This window comes from Thrips palmi, unplaced genomic scaffold (assembly GCF_012932325.1).
Source record: "Thrips palmi isolate BJ-2018 unplaced genomic scaffold, TpBJ-2018v1 HiC_scaffold_16, whole genome shotgun sequence".
Taxonomy (NCBI): Eukaryota; Metazoa; Arthropoda; class Insecta; order Thysanoptera; family Thripidae; genus Thrips; species Thrips palmi.
The window spans coordinates 12,685,282-12,705,730 of NW_023144625.1; the positions used below are offsets into that span (position 1 = coordinate 12,685,282).

Here is a 20,449-nt window from a genome sequence, read left to right on the forward strand (position 1 = left end):
CATGTTGGCCTCTGGCCTCATGTCGTCGGGACACGTACCGAGGGCGGCCGCGCCGCGTGTTCGTGTTGACGGCAGTTTCTGTTTTGTTTTTGTTTTATTGTGCCTCCGCGCGGCTATCGCGGCCGCCTTGTGAGTGAAAGCGCACGCACTGCTTCGGGGAGGGTGGGGTGCGTGTGGGGGTGGCTCTGTGCTCATGTGCCGTTCTTTTGGCCCGCAGACTCGATGCTGTGCTCGGCGAGCGAGGACGAGGAGGACGACGAGGCCAGCAACGCGGCCACGACGCCCGTCAAGCACCACATCATCCACCACCCCGGCGGCCCGCAGGAGACCAACAACAACTCGCTGCACGGGCCGCTGGCCGCCGACGTCAAGCCCAGCCACGACGACTCGGAGGACCAAGGTGAGTCGAGTTCCACTCGTGTTCTTCGCTAGTAGAGCTGCCAAACCGTGGAAAAGCCTCGCACTCACACACTGGCAGCATGCCGGTTTCGTTCGGCAGTCCAGGCGAGCGCTGCTGGAGTCGCTGGAGCTGCCTGGAGTGCCTCCTGGAGGACCCCGCCCCTCTTTTTTTCCCGGCCGGGGCGTTAGGATGCAGCCGATTGGTCTCGGTGCCTGCCGTGCCTGCCGTGGCCGCGGGGCCCGCTCGGGGTGCACGCGGCGCCGCGCAGCGCCGTGCACCACGCGGCAATAAAATGAAAATAGAAGCAAAACGCGCGTGGGGGTGCGGTTCGGTTCGGTACCCGCGGGGTAACTCGGCGTGCTTTTGTCTTTTTTTTGCGTGAATCTGCTGCTTGGGCGCTGTTAGACAAGGGTGCCGGTGTTTTGCGACCATTCCGCCGCCGTCTCCGCGGCGTTCCGATTCGCGCGGCGTCGCCGCGGACCTGGAATGCTGCGCTGGAGCCGCTGGAGCCGCGCCTCCCCCTCCAAGTCCATTCCGCGGCACGCGGGCGTGGCGTGGCGTGGCGTGCCAAGCTTTGTCCCGCCGCCGCGCTGCCGCTCTCCAGACTCTCCAGCCGCCTGGATCCTCCAGGAACCGCGGCGGTCCCCGCGTCCAGTGAAGGCGTGCCGCCGCGGCTCCGCGAGAGCGTCGCTCCGTCTCTCTCGCACTCGCGGGGCGCCCTACCTACACCGTGTGGGTGCGAGAGAGACGGAGCGACGGCGCTCTCGGAGTCGGCCCACTGGAGAGCCTGGCGGGGTGCTGGGCGTGCTGGGCGTGCGTGTCTCCGGCGGCGTGACCAATGGATTGCGCTGGACGGCCGTGGCGTGGCGTGGCGTGGCGTGGCGTGGCGTGGCGTGGCGTGGCGTGGCGGCGGGAGGGGTAGGGCGCATCTGTCGGGACGAGCGAAGCTCCTCGGACAGGCCGGACGGCCGGCCGAGGCGGCGCGGTATGCCTCCGGGCCAGAAAGAGACAGAGAGGGAGAGAGACAAAGAAAAAAGACAACTTTTCTACCGATTAAAAAGACAAATGGACAAGCGGCAAGAATGAAAAGTGCAAGTCGCGTCGTGATATGGATTTTTTTTTGGCCGCGAGGAGAAAGAAAATGCAAGAGGAGGAGGACGCTGTCATCCACTAACCTTCTTTTTTTTCCCGCTTCGGTTTGTTATGCCATGGAATGCACTGGGTGGTTTCGCGGCGCGGAGCGGAGTCAGGCCACACCTCCGGGAGGTGAGAGAGAGCGAGAGAGACGCGCAGAGACCCGAAGATTAATTTGGAGCGGATAGGAAGCAACCCCGGGGTCGGGCGGGGGTCGAACCCGGTCCCGGTGGGCGATCGATATTCAACCCGACGTGGCGGCCCGGGCAGGCCCTCGCGGTGTACCAACGCTGCTCACAGGTGCGACTTTGATGAGCATCATCCTCGGGGGAGCGACATCGCGAAGACACTCGGTCCGCGGCGCGGCGCGGCGCGGCGACGCGTCGGTTGGGGTAGGACAGTGTCGGACAGGCTCGGCATCTCTGTTTTCGTTTTGCCCGTCGGCGGGCCGCGCGTCGCGAGTTCGAAAACATGTGTTGATATCACAGCTGGGCCCCAAAGGCTGGGCCGGCCTGGCCGGCGGGTCGCGCCAAGTCTCTCTCCGCATTACACAGGTTGACATTTACGGTCCCGTCGTAAATCGCGTCGCTCGTTTCCGCACACCTCGCGGAAAGCTCGCGGTTCGCAGTGTAGGGGACCGTGGCTGGCTTGGTGGCCCCGGGGCCCAGCTCGGGGAGAGAGAGAGAGAGAGAGAGAGAGAGAGAGAGAGAGAGAGAGAGAGAGAGAGAGAGAGAGAGAGAGAGAGAGAGAGAGAGAGAGAGAGAGAGAGCTGTCGCGTTTTCCTTACTCTCAGACAACCCCCACGACGTTTGTCTAAAAATGAAAGATTCTGACCCTCAACTCGAACATTTCCTTTGAATTAATTCGATACTTTTATCAGGTTTTTTTTTCTGGGCAAGGCGCGATGTTTTGGTCGCGGAGTATAACGGATTTGGCACCGAGCGGGCGGAACGAACCGAAGCAGCGGACGAACGGGCCGGCCACTCATATGCATTCCATTCACAAAACGCGCGCGCCCCGGCCGCCACGGCCGCCACGGCCGCCACGGCGTCTCCTCGCGCGTTGCTGCGCGTCGAGAGTTGGGCAGCGACTTGACGACTGCGCCGGTCAGGGGTCAGGAGGCAGCACCGTAAAGTAAAAACGGTGAAACAGTGCCGGGCCCACTGGGGCCCACGCATCTCTCAACGAACGCACGAGCGCGCCTGTGTGTTTGTGTGTGTGTTTCTACTAACCCCGCGCGTGTCGTTAGAGGAGTTTAACTTCTAGTGAAATGAGGCGAGGTTGGTGACCGCTCTCTCCCTCTCTCTTTCTGTGTGTGTGATATGTGATGTCTTTTTCGCGTTAATTTGTGTTCAATTCGTCCTTGAGTGGACACATTTATTTTCGGGGGACTTGGCGTGACGTTCGCCTTCGATGGCGGTTCGAATTTCCTCCCCTTCCATAGGCGATGGAGTCAGTGAACCTGTTCGGCGGCCCCGTTGTTGTTGGCGCTACGGCGGCCCGGGACGCGCGGCGCGCCTCACAGGCCGCATTCGCCTCGGCCATTGTCAGTGTGCCCCCGTGTTGTCTTTGTGGGATGATCCGGGGTGGGCCCAGCTCTGCTCAGCTTGACGGTCTTGTTGTCGGCCCGCAGGCTCCCTGGACGGCGACCCCGAGACGCGGGACTCGCAGACGGAGAACAAGAGCCCCGACGACGGCAACTCGGGCTCCAAGCGGCGGGGGCCCCGCACCACCATCAAGGCCAAGCAGTTGGACATCCTCAAGACGGCCTTCTCGCAGACGCCCAAGCCCACCCGGCACATCCGGGAGCAGCTGGCCAAGGAGACGGGGCTGCCCATGAGGGTCATACAGGTAGGTCGCACTCGAAAAAATAAAAAATCGAGGAAATCTGGTTGCTTTTGGTAACAGTGTACGAGCTGACGTATTGAGTGCGCGGCGATCTGCATATGCCCCCGCCTCTCGGCCTTACGATGTCCACACATGGCGTGGCGGGGCGGGGAGGGGCGGGGCGGGGCGGGGCGGGGCGGGGCGGGGCGCGGACTCCGCGGAGTGACCTTCAAGTACTCCAGGTACATGAACCTCTAGGGCGTCGCCTCTGACCGCGCTTCCGTTCTCACAAGGAGCGCCCCGCCCCGCCCCGCGGCCACGTACGTCCGTCCGACCACACCGTGGAGCAGACGACCCATGACCCGGCCCCGGCGGAGACGGCATAGCTAGCGCTGCTCTCGGCTCGGACTGTACCCGAGACTGTACCGGAGACTGTACCGGGCTAATTAGTGGCCCGATGGATATGGAGGCGAGCAGAGCAGCAGAGCAGCCGACTCGACCCGAGCAGCGTCGACCGGACAAGAAAGAAAACAAGGAAAAAAAAACGAAAGCAGCAGCCGGCCGGCCGAACGGGCATTAGGAGCTCCGGCCAACAAAAGGAAGAGTGACGGAATAACAAATTCGTCAAATTTATCTGAGACGCGCCGCTTGTCTTAGTGCGGCCCTCGGCGCCCTCGGTGCCCGGGCGGACTGTACGGCCGGCACGCCGCTCTCCCACTCTTCGTTTTCGCCACCTTTTTACTCCCCGTCTCTTTTGCTCCTCATCCATTCTCCGCACTCTTCTTCTTTTTTCCCCCTCTGCATTCCTGTCAGCCTCCTCTGCCGCGCGTCCTTCCCATTTCCTTTTACTGCCCTTTTCGTCCTGTTCGTCCTTCGTGTTCTGTTACACCTTTCGCCATGACTTTAACGTGCGGAATCGGGCCGGCTTTTTAGTGGGGCCGAATGGGTGCAGCGGCGCAGGGACAGGCGGACGGACGGACAGACAGACAGACAGACAGACGCACAAACTGCACCTGGGGCCATGCAGAATGAGTCGTTCCATGGCGGGCAGGCCAGGCCAAGCCAGGCCAGGCCGAGCAAGGCGCAGGGTAGGCGACCCGGCCGCACGGCCGTCAGCGGGTTGCCTACGCTGTCGCAGCACGGCGCTCAGTAGCGCTGCCGCCGCTCGCCGGCTCGGCCAGTTACAGGTGTTTCTCGGCAGGGGACCTTACACCCGATCGAACACACGCACACACACTCACTCACAAAGGAGAATGCGCAGACACGTGAGAACCGACCGTCTTTGCGTGCTATTGGCTCGTATCGCAACGCGCGAAGAGATGTGTGTGTGTGTGTGCGCGCGCGAGTGTTTGTCTGTGTGTGTCTATATACCCGCGCGGCCGGCCGGCTCGCCGGAGAAGTGGCCATAAACTGCATCTGAAAAGGGCGAATAATTAATAGAACGTGTCCGCCATTAGAAGGTTGCAACATCGGCAGTTTGAATCGAACATGTTTGCCGGCGGCCTGGCTCTCGGCCTGGCTGGTCGCGGACGACTCACTCGGAGGGCTGCTGCAGGCTGCTCGGTGGCGGTGCGGTCGCGGACACTGGAAGTTGAACGGAGAAGGGTGTTGGGGTGCTAGGGCTGCCTCTTTCTCTGGCTGTGTCTGTGCGGCTCGGCTCGGCTCCGCCATGTGCCGCGCGCCACGCCGCACCACCGCGCACCGCCACTCCCAAGGCAGTGGTGGGGGGTGGCGGGGCGCACGGGCCCAGCGCCGCGGGGCCTACGGGGGCCATGCTTGGGCGCGGCGCGGCTCTCTTTATAAAATAACAAAAACAAAAACAAAGGGAGATAAGCGCCCCGAGGATGGCGGCTCCGCTTGGCTTGGCTGCTCGGGCTTTGCCGCGCTGAAGGGCCTACCGCGTCGCGCGTCGCCTAGGCAACATCTGGGCTTCGCTTTCGAGTTGCCCAAGGCAAGGCGCGGAGCGTCCGACTCCATTTTGCCGGGCCGGCCGGGGCTCTGGGTCTATCTAGGTGTCGGCCGTCCTGGCCGGGCCGGGCAGGGCCGCGCTAGGCCCCGCTAGGCCCACTGGGCCGGGCCCGCTGGCACACTGGCTCGGCCCGTCCGTATCTCCGCGCTACGCCGCTACGTGTCCGACTACATGTCCGAGTGAATGACAGACGCCTCCCCTCCTCCAGGCCTTTATCTGCCCATCTGGTTTGGGGCCTCGTTCGGCGCGACGCGGCGCGACGCGGCGCGACGCCCGGGACACGGTGTCCTTGCCGAAGTGCGCGGTGGGCCAGGTCCTCCCACAGGGACTCCACGGCGTTGTCCGGGCCGATAGGTCCGCGCGCAGGGTCCGGATTCCAGCCTGCTCGTCCGCGGGTTTCTCCAGGGCCGCGCTGCCATGTTCCAGATCCTAATCCAGCTCCCGCCTCGAGTCCGGGCTCGCCTTCCAGGCCGTCCAGGCCGTCCAGGCCCAGGCTCCTCCCACTGGACTGCGATGCACTCCGAAACGGGCCCGGTCCCGCCTCATTCCCTCGCTGCGAGCCGGGCTGGCTGTGCTGCGCTCCCCGAAATGTGGAAAAAGTAGATGGAACGGCCTCGATAAGGCTTTAATTATCACGACTCCTGCTCCGCGCATCGCCGCATCGCGTCTGCCTGCTTTCTCCCTCTCTCTCGCACTCACGGCCCCCTTGGAAGGGTGCGACAGAGCGACGAAGGCGTCGTTCGGAATCAGCCCCGCTCAAGTCGTGCCTCTCCATTTTCCCCGCGGAGTGTGTGGTTTTGGGCGGCGCTGCGGCGCTGTGAGGGGGAAGGCCTGAGCCTGCAGGGGGTCAAGCAGGCGTGGCGGGGTCGATTTGCGTCAGGTGTCGTGCGAGGGGGCAGTGCGCGGGCACAGCGCGGGCACAGCGCGACCCGCCCTTCCAAGCCTTCGGCAGGGCTCACTCGTTCGTGTCGTCCGCCAGTATGCGGCGGGCCCTGCCTGCCTGCCGGCTTGCCTGCAGGATTCCCGTTGCCGGCGTCGCCTGCTCGGTCTGGCCGACGTCGCCAGCAGCGTACCTGCCAGGGCCGGAGGGTTCGGTTACGAGGGTTTGAGCGCGTCGCCGGCTGCCGTGGCGTGGCGGTCAGGGTGCCCCTTGCGGTTCGAGGTTCGAGCTTGGAGCGCACGGCGGCGCGGTGCGGTGCGGTCCGTGCCCTGCACGCCCTGGCGGCAGGCGGCCCTGCTCCCGCGGTATGGTACGGTACGGCACAGCACGGCTGCGGTCGTCTCGACCGCACGGGAACCGCACGGATAGGCGCTGCTGCTGCTGGCGATGCTGCTGGCTGCTGTGGACGACGGGGCCCTCGGGGGCCTCCAGTCTAGAGCCCCGCGGCGTGCCGCGCCAAGGGCATTGCCGTGCCGCTGCCTGCGGACTCCAAGTCAGTCGCCATGGCAACGCGCCGTGCCGTGCCGTGCCGCGGTCTGGCCGTAGGCAATATTGTCTCGGCATCGCACGCCAGCGCCTCGGTCGGAGTATCTGTGTGTGTGTGTCTGAAATAAAAATAATAATTCGTCGAATTGTTTTGTTTTTATTTTTTCGAGCCAGTCGCTAACGCAAAATAACCGTAGGAGAGGAATGAATGTAACCTGCCGGGCCGAGCGACGGCCGAGCGACGGCCCGCGCTCTTCGCAGCGCTCCGCAGCTCCGGAGCTCCGCAGGCAGCCCTGTCACGTTCCATCAGCGCACCGTGACTCTTCCTCCGGGACGTGTTCTCCGTGACGGCGGACGCGGGGCCCATCGCGCGCCCGGTCACGCTCGCCGCCCCGCGGTCGCCCCGCCGCCGTGACGTCACGGGGGTCCATTGGTCCATTGAGAGCGCGTCACCCTAGTACAAGGACGGCCACGTCTCGTTTTGCAGTGCGGGCGGTCTTGTGTCGGGCCCGAAACGGCATACGATCATGTGTGGTCTAGCCCGTAGTGGTAATGGTAATGGCGGGTAGGCATCCCGGTGGACACGGGTGTCGCCGCACGCCGCGGTTGCCTGCCGTCACGGCGCCGTGGCTGGTGGGACGCACGCAGCACAGTGGAGGCGGCCGAAATCCCGGACGGGGTTCGAGCCCCCGAGTCGGTTAAAGGGACTCGAACCACTCGTGTGACCCCACCAATGGATTGCTCTCCGAACGAGGAATCCATTGGTGGGGTCACACGTTCGGTTCGAGTCCTGTTTAGCGCCTCTGGAGCTCAAAACGCGTCCAGAGTTTTTGGCTCCTGGCCCACTGTGCGCCATTAGTCAGTGAGTGTGGACGCCGTTTTGTCACCTCAAAGCCGGCTGGGCCCCGCTGGCGGCGACTTTGATATCTCACTTTATTCGCCGGCCGGGTCAGCTTGTAAGCCCCGGTCGGGCTGGCCGCGTCCACCACGGCAGAGCGTGCCGCGGCGCGCCTCCCGCAGCGCCAGCGAGTACGTCCGCGACGACAAGGGTCATCGCCGTCGTCACGAATGTGGTGCAGATGGAGAAGAATGGGAGTTTGGGGCCGCCGCGCCGCGCCGCCATGTAGAACAGGTTGCTGTGGCATTCCTGGCCGCCGCCACGCCAGGCCACGCCCCACTACACCGTGAGGGCCGTGAGGCACGAGGAGGTAGCCCGCGTGGCCGCCGTGCCGGCAGCTCGCACCGTGGTGGTCATGATACGCCCGAGAGGCGTGCACAGTGTAGGCCGCTGGCGAGCCGAGGCGTGACCGGCCATGGCCCTGCCCAAAATTCTCCCTGGACTCTGTAATTAAGGGAAGGAAAGACGAAGACCATGGGAACTGAGAAGTTTGGCCCCGAAAGAACGAAAGAATGGCGCGGCGACAAAATATGCCGACGCTTAGCATTTGCTTTGCATTCGCCGACAAGGAACAAAACCGAAAACGGAGTCTGTAGTGTAGGCAGTCATTGCCGGCGCTTTATTTAGCATATCGCGTTGGTGTGAGTGGGAATGGCGCCTCTGCGTCTGTGTGTGTGTGAGCACCTTATTGTGTAACGCTGGGGAGAGATATGTTGTGGCCCCACTCCTCCATTGAGAGGCGTGAAATGCATTCCCCCTCGTCCCTCCCCCTCCCTTCGCTCATTTCTCGTTGCCTGTTGTAGCTTATGCACCAGTGAATGGCCAACCGCTGTATTTCAAGAAGTCAGCTGTAAATAAGCCATATGAAGGCGCGTCCCCCCCCCCTTCCCGCTCCCCTCTCTCTTTCTCTCTGCCTCCTCTCACCTCTGCTCCCTGGCTTCTTGACGTGATCCGACCTTGTGTCTCCATTGATCCAACCTGGCAGTAAATTCACGTTTCTATTAAAAGCCCGAAAAACGGCGTGCGTTGCGTGCGGTGTGAGACATGGAGGTATTTTAGATTTGTGGCAAGTGTAGCGTGGCGTGGGCCGCGGGCCCAAGATGTGTGGTTTGCTCTCTCTCTCTCTCTCTCCTCCCCCCTCCCCTCCGCGCAGCGACGACGTGTCGCGCCCCGTCGCTCCCTCGCGTCTGCGCACTCCGTCACTCTCCCCTCTTCCTGTTGTGTTGCGCCCCTCCCAAGCGAGTGCACTGCCAAAAAGCGCAGGGCGGAGCGCTCGCGCCTTCCCGGGCCCCTAGAAGTACTAGCAGAGTGACACTTGGTTCGTCTCGCTGAAACGCAGCGGCGGCGGTGAAGAGGGCAGATGAAAATGGATCATCGGTGATAAGCGAGGAAGCGCGAAGCCCCGCTCACAAGTCAGTCCCTACCTACGCTGCCAAGCGTTCGCATTCAAGTGTGTGTGTGTGTGTGTGTGTGTGTTTTGCGGCGCCTCCCTTCATTTACGAGGGTAAACTGTGGGTTCCGCCGCAGCGCGGGCGGCGCCTCCCAGCGCGCCTCAGGTGTCGTATCGTCACGTGACGCGGTCCACCGTGACTGCGGCGTGACGCTGGCGTGACGAGATGCGTCGTCCCGGCGGCGGTCGATTACTCGGTCCAGAAAACAACGCCAACACCGCGGCACGCGGTGGGGCCGTGTTGTGCGGGGCGGCAGAAGAAGCGGCCCGAATTCTTGATATTAATTGAAAGGGCTGCAGTGCTGGCTGTCGCGCACGCCGCGGCCCGCCGCGCTTTTTGCCGGCATCAGTCGTGCCCTAGGCAGCCCCGGGCAGCCCCGGGAAGTCCCAGACCAGGCCGAAGACATCTTGAAGCAGCCTCCGAGTTACGCCGCGAGGGCAAAAAAACGGCGGCGAGGCACCGCCCGCCTCATCTGCGGCCGTCAGAATGCCGGGCGGCGTGATTGAAAGGACCGCGAGATGGCGCTGCAGTGCTGCAGGCAGGCTGGTGGCCGCGAGCCTCCCCCACAGTGAAGGAGTCTCACCGTCCCTTCCTTGTCCTTGTGTTGCAGGTGTGGTTCCAGAACAAGCGCAGCAAGGAGCGGCGCCTCAAGCAGCTCACGTCCATGGGCCGCGGCCCGTTCTACGGCGGCTCCAGGAAGATGCGGGGCTTCCCGATGAACCTCAGCCCCGGCGGCCTGGACGACGGCCCGCCCGGCTTCCCGTACTTCGCCACCGCGGACGGCAAGTTCGAGTTCGGCTACGGCGGCCCGCCCCCGTTCCACCACGACTTCTTCCCGCCCCACCACCCCCACCACGGGCCGCCGCAGCAGGGGCTGCCCTTCCCACAGGGTGAGTGCTCGTGGCCGACCAGTGGAAGAGGTGATGAAATTTTCAAGTAGATGAGGATTGTAACGCATTGTGGTTGCAGGACCCATGGACCCCGGCCCCATGCCCATGGGAGGCGACTTCTCCGGCATGGCGGGTGAGCCGCCCCCAGGCTTCCTCCCCCAGCCGCCGCCCCCCAACGACCCCCAGCTCATGTCCCAGCGGGCGAGTCCAGAGTTCCTCACGTCGCAAGGTGAGCCCCGACAATGACACCATCTACTGCGCGTTCTCCAGGGAGACCACGATCGCTAATGTTTTCGTTTCTGTCTTGTTCCAGGGGGCAACACCTTCTCAGAGCAGCCGCCCATGCAGAACGAAGGACTAGTGTGGTGATGAAGTGACTTGCTGCACGCAGTGCACGGACGGAAAGTGTTTGCCGTGTAGGCCTCGTGATATTCAGTGTGTGTTGCGTCCGTCGTCAGGGACGGCCGGCGCCGCACGACGACGGCCGAGTCCTCAGGACTGTCCTCGGGACTGTCGAGACCCTGGAGTCCTGGACTCTGCCGTGGCCCAGCCCTCGAAGAGCAGTCCCTTTGCTCTAACTGTGATACGCCACCATCGCCCCAGGACTCAGCGCCTCAGTGAAGTGTCGAAAGGATCAAACTGTTAATATGTCTTTTTTTTCGCCAAACTGTTACGACATTTTTTTGCTGTTGCTGTTCATTTTACTCTGAGGTTTTCTTGTTGTCATTATTATTTTTGTTCTTTCTCTGACTCATTCTCCCTTTCTCTGTATGAGTCTATTGTTACAAGATGATTGCTCTTCAATGCAATTTCATGGCTTGGAAAAGACATTACTTACATGGAATAAGGTTGAAATTTATTGTGAAGTTGTAGGTAAATCTGATTCCTGATATTAAAAAAAGTGGAACTAGATTTGTCATGCATTTTGAATGTCTCGCCTGTGTTATTTTTTGATAAATCGTACTATGAGAGCTAACTCTCAAACGTCAATCAGCAAATGCTGATATTTACAAATTTGATGTTAAGTATTACTGGCGTTGTTTTGTAAGGATCAAGCGGTAGTTTCTGAAATCTTTTTCTTACATACCCAGTATTGTGCAGTCATTTGGACTGACCAAATTCTCATGCCAATTAGTTTGCAAAAAATTGTGTTGGAGATTTGAAAATTGTTTTATGGTGCTAATAACACATCGTTTTTATTATTTATTTGAAGTTACCGTTTGATTTGTTTCGGCGGCGTTCCTGCCATGCTCATCGGTCTCATTTCCTCACTCAGTTGTTTCATCACGTTGTAAGAGAGTTCGCTCAATGCTTGAGGTGTTTTTGTTTCACCATCCTAAATACAAACGGAAGTTTCCTTGTCATATACGTAACTACCTTGCGAAGTTCTGTGTTGCTAGTGTATCGTTTTTCTCTCTATGCCTCTCCCTTCGATGATTTACAGACGTAAATTGTAAGAATGGATGTTAGCATTTAACTTTTTTATGTATACAACGCACACGGCGGGAACGTACCTTTCCACGTCAACACCTCTGTACATAACAATCATATATAAAAAATATATTATGTATATGTATAATTATAACAGATTTTTCCTTTGTAAATATTGCACTTGGAATATTATGTTTTTAAAGTGAGTAATATTGGACCGCCAGTCGCATCCCCTGAGAGGAGTAGAGAGAAATCGAACCCAATAAGAATTCGCTCGCCGAATAAGTGTACGCGAACAGCAATAAGCCTGTGTTGTTGTGAGCTTGAAAGAGGTTCATCAGTACATCAGTGTTAGTTGAAGTAGAGCACAATGGGATTATGGTTTCTATTCATCCCTGTCAAATAAATATATCAATCAAAGCTTGAAAATGTGATAAACTTGCAAGGAAGCAATCCAAGGTCTATAAGTTATTCTGATTGAAACAAAAGATTGTGCCGTTTTGTTCTGCTGATGTGTTTTGGTCTGGGATGTTTTTGCCCGTACATGAGGAAAATATACCATAATTGAAACAAATCGAAACCAACCGCGTCGTCTTTATTGCCCACTCTTATACCAAACTTGAAAATCGAAAAGGCGACAAAAATGAGTGTTACTTTCGCCGTCCGGGAACGGGGCGTGGAAAACATGCCGTGTCCCGCCGATGCCCTTGTGCGGAGGACGAGGAAGAGGAGTCATCTCGCTGCGACGGATCGATTCAAAACCGATCGCCTTCTTTGAGTGCAGCCGGGTAGCCGCGCGCGCGGTTACGTGACAGTAAAGCAGCCACATTGCATGTAAACAAACACGAGGCAGGCGACAGATTCGCTTCGACCGCCATCCATCATGGTGTAGCGACTGACGCACGATGCCCCGCGGCCCGACTACTGCTGATATTTCGGAGAATCAGGCAGGCCCCGGCGGTCGGGGTGGGGCGCGGCGAGCGCGGCGACCCGTGTGAACCTTGACACCGGCGCGAGAGCAGCCCCGCGGAGCACGCAAGTGAACACAATTCGTTGTGTATCGAGCCACAGTCCCGTTTATTCCGACCACAATGCGTAGTCGGCTGTCGAATGCTCTGCAAAGAATTGCGTTCTCCTGCTGCCGATGACTGGTGGCTGGGTTGGCTGCCGCGCCATGCGAGCCATGGTGGAATGAAATCTCGGGTTCAATTCTCATTTGGGGGCTAAAACGTCAATCGCTTTCACGATTGCAGCAGTTGATGAGAATTTAAAGAATCGTCTCAACCAAAATTGTTCACGTCTAAGAATCATTCCGGATACCATTCTTATTTCGGCACTCCCCACGCGCTTGAAACCGAACCGCCGAGTACTGTAGCCCCGAACATCACAAAGCCAACGACACGGAACACATCTAACTGGCCAAAACAAAAAGGGGCCCGCTCGAGGGGCGCCCTGTACTGCCGTGGCTTGCCGTGGCTTGCCGTGCCGAGGTGGTGGCGTCCAGTGATTGATGATGCTTTTCTCGGAGAGATGACTCGAAGCTCCCCCCTCCCCCCTCACACCTGCTGGAGCCCTATCCGCCCTCTGGCTGCTGCTGCCGCGGTGCTCCGGAAAGGCGCGCCGCTGTAAGTCGGACCGCGCCAAGTCAGGGCGAGCCAAGGCGAGCCAAGGCGAGGGTGCTGCAAAAACGCCCGCCCGTTTCACGTAATTCTCTCTGGTCCGCTGGCATCCTTTGGAGCCTGGCTCCTTCCGCCGGCCTAGAGGCCTCCGGGTCTCCGGAGAAGCTGCCATGCTCCACATTTTGGCGCCTCAGCGTCCCACGCAGTCTCACGCTGGCAAAACTGCGCACGTCACCCGGCTGGGCGGGCTGGGCGGGGTGGAGAGCGCCTTGTAGATCTCAAGACTGCAACGTCGGTGGCAGCTACGCCTTGCTACGCCACTGGGCGGCACCCGCGCCAGTCGGCCAAAGAAACATGGCTCTCGGTCCCGCCCCTCGCCCAGCCCGGCGCAGCCCGCCGCTCGGACCGCGCGCTTTTATATACTTCTCATAAATTCATAAACCATTATTCCAAAGAGAAATATTCGAATGAGCGCGCGCGCGCGGGACCGCCCAAACACCACCCGCACGCATATTTCCTTGATTTATTATTTCAACAAAAGGTAGAGGAGCAGAAGTTGCGTCCGTCGTGACTTTTGGCCGGCCAGCGGCGGCCGCGGCTCGCGAAGCGCAGTGCTGCCAATAAGAAGTGTCCCCCGTCCAAGATGGCGCGCGCATGATGCATAGGTTGGCAGCACTGCCGTTAAAGGTGTTTATAGTGCAGGCGGCCAGACAGAGTGGTGCCCGCACAGGCCTACCGTCGGGCCACGCCCCGCCACGCCCCGCCACGCCCCGCCACGCCCCGCCACGCCCCGCCTTGACCGCCTGTGGCACAACGCGCCTATCTCGGCCGCCAGGCACGGCAGGCACGGCACGTAGCGAAGCGGCAGACCGACTCCGAAGAGCCGTTTCGACGCTTTGTCTCTGTCGGACGCGCGGCCGTCCCGCGGGGGTGCGAGAGAGACGGACAGAAACGACTGTTCGGAGTGGGCCGGCGGGACAGGCAGCTCGTGAGAAGGTACGCCCTCCGCGCGGGCAGGGCAGGCAGCGCCGGCAGCGCCGGCCACGACAGTCGTGGATTGAAACGGGAGGGGAAAGAACCAGCTCTTCGGACAGAAAATAATAAAGTCTCGCAAATGCTAGATACGGGCATTTTTGGACGAAAATCAACATGAATGCGGGAGAATTTGTGGACCCACAGAATGTGTAACTCTTTCAATGACAGACTTTTTTCTTAGGGCGTTATCAAGGGAGCCCTACGCCCTACCGCGCACCGCGCCGCGCCAAAATAACAATGCTCTGCCGGGTGGTCCTTCGCTGGAGCGCCGCGCCCCCCCCCGCCCCGCCCCGCCAGCTCCCCGCCGCCACCAACAAAGGCCGCAACAGTATAACACATGTCGCCGCAACCCTCCCTCCCTCCCCGCGCCACGCCGCGCCACGCCGCCAGGCTGCCACCCCCCGCGAGCCCAATATGTCGCTGCAGCCAGCCAAGCCAGCACGGCTCATTTTTGCACGCTCAAGTCCCGCTCAGCCAATAACAATCATTCCATTTTCTTTCCTTTTCTATTTTTTTTTAACGCCGCGGAAGGACCTGGCGGTTTATCATCGTCCTTTTCGCTGCGTTCGTGGGGCGCGGTGCGGCGTCAGCAGCGCCGGAAAGAGGTGTGCCTCGCTCAGCCCACTGACTCGCTGCGTCTCTCTCGCACTCACGGACTCTCCCTATGGGTGCGAGAGAGACAGAGCGGCGAAGCAGTCTCTCGGAATCGGTCTGCAGCAGCAGAAAATGGAGGCAGGGCCGCCGTCGCTGGGGTCGCGTCCGTTTTCGCCAACACCAGAAGGGTCTTGGGGTCGCCGGGATACAAATTGGTGCCCTCTGGCGACCCCCCCCCCCCTTCTCTCTCTCTCTCTCTCTCTCTCTCTCTCTCTCTCTCTCTCTCTCTCTCTCTCTCTCTCTCTCTCTCTCTCTCTCTCTCTCGCTCTCTCACCGCGCTTGCAATCTGTCGCCACGCCAGGTGATTCGAGATTGCGGTCATCTAGAGCGGGGCGGGGCGGGCCATCACGAAGTGCACGAAGCCGACTCGTTTCCCGCCAAAAATCAAACGGCGCCTCGGATGCGCCGCTCAGCAGCCCCGCTGGCGGAGGGAGGCCCCGCGGGGAAAGATTTGAAATAAATTGAGAGGAAGGGAGGGGGAGGCATAAGGTGGATAGGGGTGCCAACAGCAGCGGGGCTGCAAAACGAGTTGCACCCCCCGAGGAGCTCGAGTACATAAAGATGGCACTCCCTCCCGCCACCCCCTCTCCAGTTACCACCGTCCCGGAAAAAACAGCCCCGGGCGTAAAAGAGACGGGGGTTTGTTTGGCGGCCGCTAGAGGGTGCGCACACTGTGCACCGCGTAGCTGCGTGTGTGTACATAGTTGGGGAGTCGGCGCCGCTCGGCGGAATTCCCCTTTAAAACAGACTGGGGCGGGAATTTCGAAGCGCAGCGTGCGCTGGTGCACTTCGCTTTTTTGCCGTCGAGTACAGACACACAGACATGTGCTCAAACTTGCACACAAACACACACACACACGGTCAGGCCCTGGGGACACACACACATACACACACATGCACAGGCAGGCGGGGCAGGATTCTGCATTCCGCGCTGGACTGAGGACACACTGTAGCGCACAAGGCCAAAGCGTAAGACTGGGCGTACATAAGCTTCCACCCCCCACAATTTTTTTTGGTCGGAAAATGAAAAGAAAAAGTCGAGTTGTGCAAACACGCAGGCAAAGCACAGCAGCACACTGTGGACTGGCGGGGCGTTGCGGGGCGTCGTCGAGCAGCAGTGGAGCAATGAAGGCGGAAAATCGGGGAAAGCCGCTTTGAGGTGCCTAATCCTCATGAGTAATTGAGTACCGAGTGTCTGCACTGTCTGCGGAGGGGCAAAGACTGCCAACGGGGCACTGCAAGTTTTCCAGTGGCGGATCCAGACCCGCCGTGAAGGTGGGCCCAAGCTGCACTTTTAGTCTCACAAAGTGTGGCTTTTTGCGTACTTTTAAGGCGGCTTTCCAGGGTGCAGGGACCAATTTCTGGCCCCCCCCTTTTCCGAGCCAAGCGGGAGAAGCGGCACAACACCAACGCCCCGCGCGGCAAGAATAGCCGTTTTCCGAGAAACCAAAATCGGAATTTAGGGAAATGGCGCCGCAAGGCCTTTGTCAAGGTCCCCGCTGTTACGTACTCGTGGAAGGGAGGCCCGGCAGGGGGTCGCGCGTGGCGGGGCGGGGCGGCGCTGCAGCGGGGCGCCCAGCGGGGTCCCTAGTCACACCATGCCAACCTGTCACAGACAGACGTGGGCGCGGCGCGGCTGTCCCCGTGGCGTTCTTTCTCCGCCCCGCCCCGCCCCGCCCCACCTGGCGATCCGAACACGCTCCGAACACTCCGCGCGCGGCGTGCGAGTGGGACCCGAACTGAAATGAACGAGAAATAACAAAACGAAAGGGAAAGCTCGTTGCGGCCGGAAAAGGGAAGAGCAGCGAGGAAAGGGGAAGTTTGGCGCGAACGCGGAAAAATTTAACGCCGGAGCCGGGAGGAAAGTAAGTCTCTTCCGCGCAGCGGACGGACAGACAGACAGACATGCAGACAGACAGACAGACAGACAGACAGACAGACAGACAGACAGACAGACAGACAGACAGACAGACAGACAGACCGCAGGCAGGGTGGGCGTGCGTGGGCTTGCGGGCAGAAGAGCGCCTTGTTCCGGGGGACACCGACAAGGTATAGAATCATGACAGATGGAGAGCGGGCAGCGCCACGCCGGGAACGCCTCCACTCCGCGAGCGAGGTGCCGGCGGCACCGTCTGCCCCCCGCGGCCGCCTGGCCGGCCTGGCGGGCCTGGCCGCCTCGCTTGGGGTGGAAATGGGACAGTTTGAGGGGGAGATACACGGGCTGCAGCCACGGAGTACGGGGACGGATCCCGTATGCCGCGGAAGCGTCCGCCCCAGAGCAAATTTCGTACACTGACAAGTATACTTACCTGTATACTTACTTACGTGCATACTTACGTGCATACTTAAGGACATACTTACGTGCATACTTAAAGACATACTTACGAGCAATTTCCCTTGAAAAAGCAGCTATATAGGCAAAAGGAACAAACAAAAACATCAATGTTTTTTTTTCTAACGTGGAAGAGCGATAAAAACACGCAGCAAACGTATGTAAGTACTTGTTGAGGCACTGTAGGCCGTGCTGCTCGCGGCCACACTGCGGACTACACTCGGGGGTTACTCCATTAGCAATTATGCTTTGTGGGACAATTTTCTGTGTACAATGGAGGGTGGGTGGCTGTGGCACCCACTGGGTGCGCCGCCGCCGCCGCCAGCGTCTTACGGCGGGAGGGCTGGGGAAGCAGGGGGTGCGACAGGGGCGGAATTTTTTACATGGCAATTGTGTACGTCGTGTTTTCATTTTTCCAAAGCGAGAGAGAGAGAGAGAGAGAGGGAGAGAGAGAGAGAGAGAGAGAGAGAGAGAGAGAGAGAGAGAGAGAGAGAGAGAGAGAGAGAGAGAGGGCGGCGAGAGCGCGCGCGTGTCGGCGCCAAAAACGCTTTTCTTTACTCGCCGTGTGATTATGAGTGCGGGGGGCATTTATTATTGGCCATTACAGTGCAGCGGCAGCAAGGCGACGACGGGGTGGCGCGACCGGCCGGGCCGCAATTTTTGCGCGGGCAACGCCTACGCGTGCCAGGCACGACACTGGTGGAGGCTCTGCCGGGATAGGGATCGGGCCAATTCAGGAATTCATTGTTTGCTCGACTTCCACGCGCACGCGCTGCTCGCACGCCTGGCGACGACAAAGTGGCTGCTTATTATTGAGTCGGGGGGCTGCACACTGATTCCGAGGCTCGCCTTCGTCGCTCTGTCTCTCTCGCACCAAAGCAGGACGCCCTGTGAGTGCGAGAGAGACGGGGCGACGCGAAGGACCCCCGGAATCAGTGTGCTGACTCGCCGTGACGACACCGCTTGGCCGTGGCGGCCTGGTTGGCGGCCTGGTTGGCGGCCTCGTTGGCGGCGAGGCGGGCGGAGCGGGGCGGGTCGCGATAAGGCGACTAATTCCACTCATTTTCTTTCCCATTTCGCGTGGCCTGCCGTGGCCTATGCACTGCACACACGACGCCGCAGATTAGGCGAAGGGTAACGGCGACCTTTCACCGGGATAGACCGATTCCGAGAGTCGCTCTCGTCGCTCTGTCTCTCTCGCACCGATAAGAACGCCCTTCCAGTGCGACGAAAAGGAACCAGTCGGCAGGCCGGTCGGCGTCACCACCCTTAGGCCCCTCGCCACGCCCCGGCGGGCTTGCAGTGCAGCGGCGAGGACGCGTGCCGAACAAATGCCCCGCGTTTGTCACGACCGTCGTCAGGCACTGCGGCAGCTCGGCGGCAGCTTGATTGAAAGCTCAAATCAGCGAGCGAGGACACGCTGACCGCGAGCAGCGCGCGGCGCGCACCGCCGCGGGGGCGGAGGGGTATCTAGATGGCCGCGGGGCGCTGCGTGTCACCCGGCACTACATCACTGCGAAATAAAAAGCGAGTGCGCGAAACGCAAACAGAGACGGCGCGGCACACCGTGGGCCTCAAAGACGCTCCAAAGAGTTCCGGCTCGAGGAGTCGCTCTGTCTCTCTCGCACCGCACGGCGACCGTCAGGGTGTCACGTAATACTTGACCGGCACCCGGCAGCAGCGGCCCCGGACGGGAAGGTTCTCACCTCCAGACGAGGAGACGACACTGAGACACGTCACGGCCCCACCCCGAGCCTGTCAGTCGATTTCCACAAGCGTCACAGACACGTCGCAGACACCGCGTAGACACCCACCGTCACGGGCCAACTTGTCGCGTGACGAGTCGGCGGCGGCGTGACGACGCCCCTCGTCCGTCTTCGTCACTCTCCACCTTAATGAGATGGGGATGCTCCTTCTGCCCGGGCGGACGGCCGGACGGACACCGAGGCCCCCGACGGCACTGATACAATTAGCGTCGTTAAGTCCCCCGAAGTCCCCCGATGGATGACGGCCTCATGGCCACCAATCCTTTCCTTCCTTTTCATTTCGCGACGCGTCGCCCGATCGGATCTCCTTCCCACGGTGGCGAAACTGAAAGCGAGCCCCTTGCTCCGCAACAACAACAACAACAACACCAACGTGCGTGCGCCCCGCCCTTTCCCGCACGAAGTGTCTCCAAAAAGGGATTCTTCCCGTTGTGTTTCGGACTAGGCCGGTCGTGACAGGCCGTCTGGGTCTCCGCGCAGGCCGCGCCGACAGCCTGACAGCCAGCCTGACAGACGGACGGACGGACGGACGGACAGCGCTTCATGTCGCATCACCACCACGGGGCGGACCGCTTGACGCGCTTGACGCTCGGACAGCCGCACGCGAGGAGGGCCTGGCGTGCCCATGGGGCGTGCCTGGCGGGGTGCGCGGCGGGGTGCTTGTCCGTCAGGCGGTTCGTGTGCACCTGCCGAGGATCTCAGCAAAGGGGAGAGTGATTCTGTCGCGCCGCCGGCGGAGCGCAGAGCACAGCCGAGCTCTGTGACGGCACCAGTGTCGCTGACGGCGGCCTGGGGGCGGGGCCGCTGGGCCGTGAGCTGGGCCGTGAGCTGGGCCCAAGAAAGGATTTCGGAATGTTTTAGTAGTCGGCCGTGTTGACATTGACGTGCGAAAGGGGAGATTCGGTACCGTTAGCATCCCTGCTGGATCCGAAGGATTCCGAAGGACTCCGAAGGCATGTCAAAGTGGCATGTTCGCGCTCCGCCGTGGACGTCAAGCAGGTTCGGTCTTCGTGTTGTCACTCCAAAGACGTTGCCAACAAGCCCCTGCAGGTAGCGCTTGCGCCGATCTGAAATACAGAAAAACACAAACATTGACGAGAAATTTGGAATATACATATTCCGGCAAAGGCGGCTGGACTAGAGTCACAAAAAGAACCTATACAGGTCAGCTTCGAAAATGGTGAAGCCACTTACCTCGCGCCTACTCACCATTTCTAGCCCCATTCCGGAAGTAAAGTGCTCGCACGGCTACCACTGCTGCCGGGCTGGCACATGGAAGTGGCTTCCAGAAGTCCTCGTTTTCTTCTTGCCCGCGAAAAGCGTGTTATCGCGTCAAATTTAAATTGGAGCGAAAAATAAACGCGAATCGAGCCGAGCGCTGCCGGGGAGACACTTTGGCGACACCTTCATCTGGTGCGCCCTCGCCGGGACCCACTCTTCGGGCCCTTCGAGGCCTGGAGGCTTCACGAGGTTCCAGCAGCCCCTCCAGCCGCCCTTCGCGCCCTCCAGCGCCTTCAAGCACTCCAGGCTCTCGAGGCGCGGGGCGCGCGGGGCGCGCGGGGCACGCTACGCAATTGGTCGGTGTGAATAGAGGCGCCTTGTTAAACATTCCTTAAT

General features: G+C 60.4%; 1 protein-coding gene across 3 annotated transcripts in view; it reads left to right on the plus strand.

Moving 5' to 3' along the window:
• The window catches only part of LOC117642667 (LIM/homeobox protein Lhx1), a 49,408-nt gene extending 37,402 nt beyond the window's left edge, over positions 1-12,006 (plus strand). For all 3 annotated transcript variants that reach the window (XM_034381081.1, XM_034381080.1, XM_034381082.1), the window contains exons 4-8: positions 218-400; positions 3,168-3,385; positions 9,716-9,995; positions 10,075-10,224; positions 10,309-12,006. In XM_034381081.1, coding sequence (XP_034236972.1) covers positions 218-400; positions 3,168-3,385; positions 9,716-9,995; positions 10,075-10,224; positions 10,309-10,364 — 887 coding nt within the window. In that variant the 3' untranslated portion in view covers positions 10,365-12,006. The remainder of the gene's footprint in view (positions 1-217; positions 401-3,167; positions 3,386-9,715; positions 9,996-10,074; positions 10,225-10,308) is intronic.
• The last annotated feature ends 8,443 nt before the right edge of the window (positions 12,007-20,449 follow it).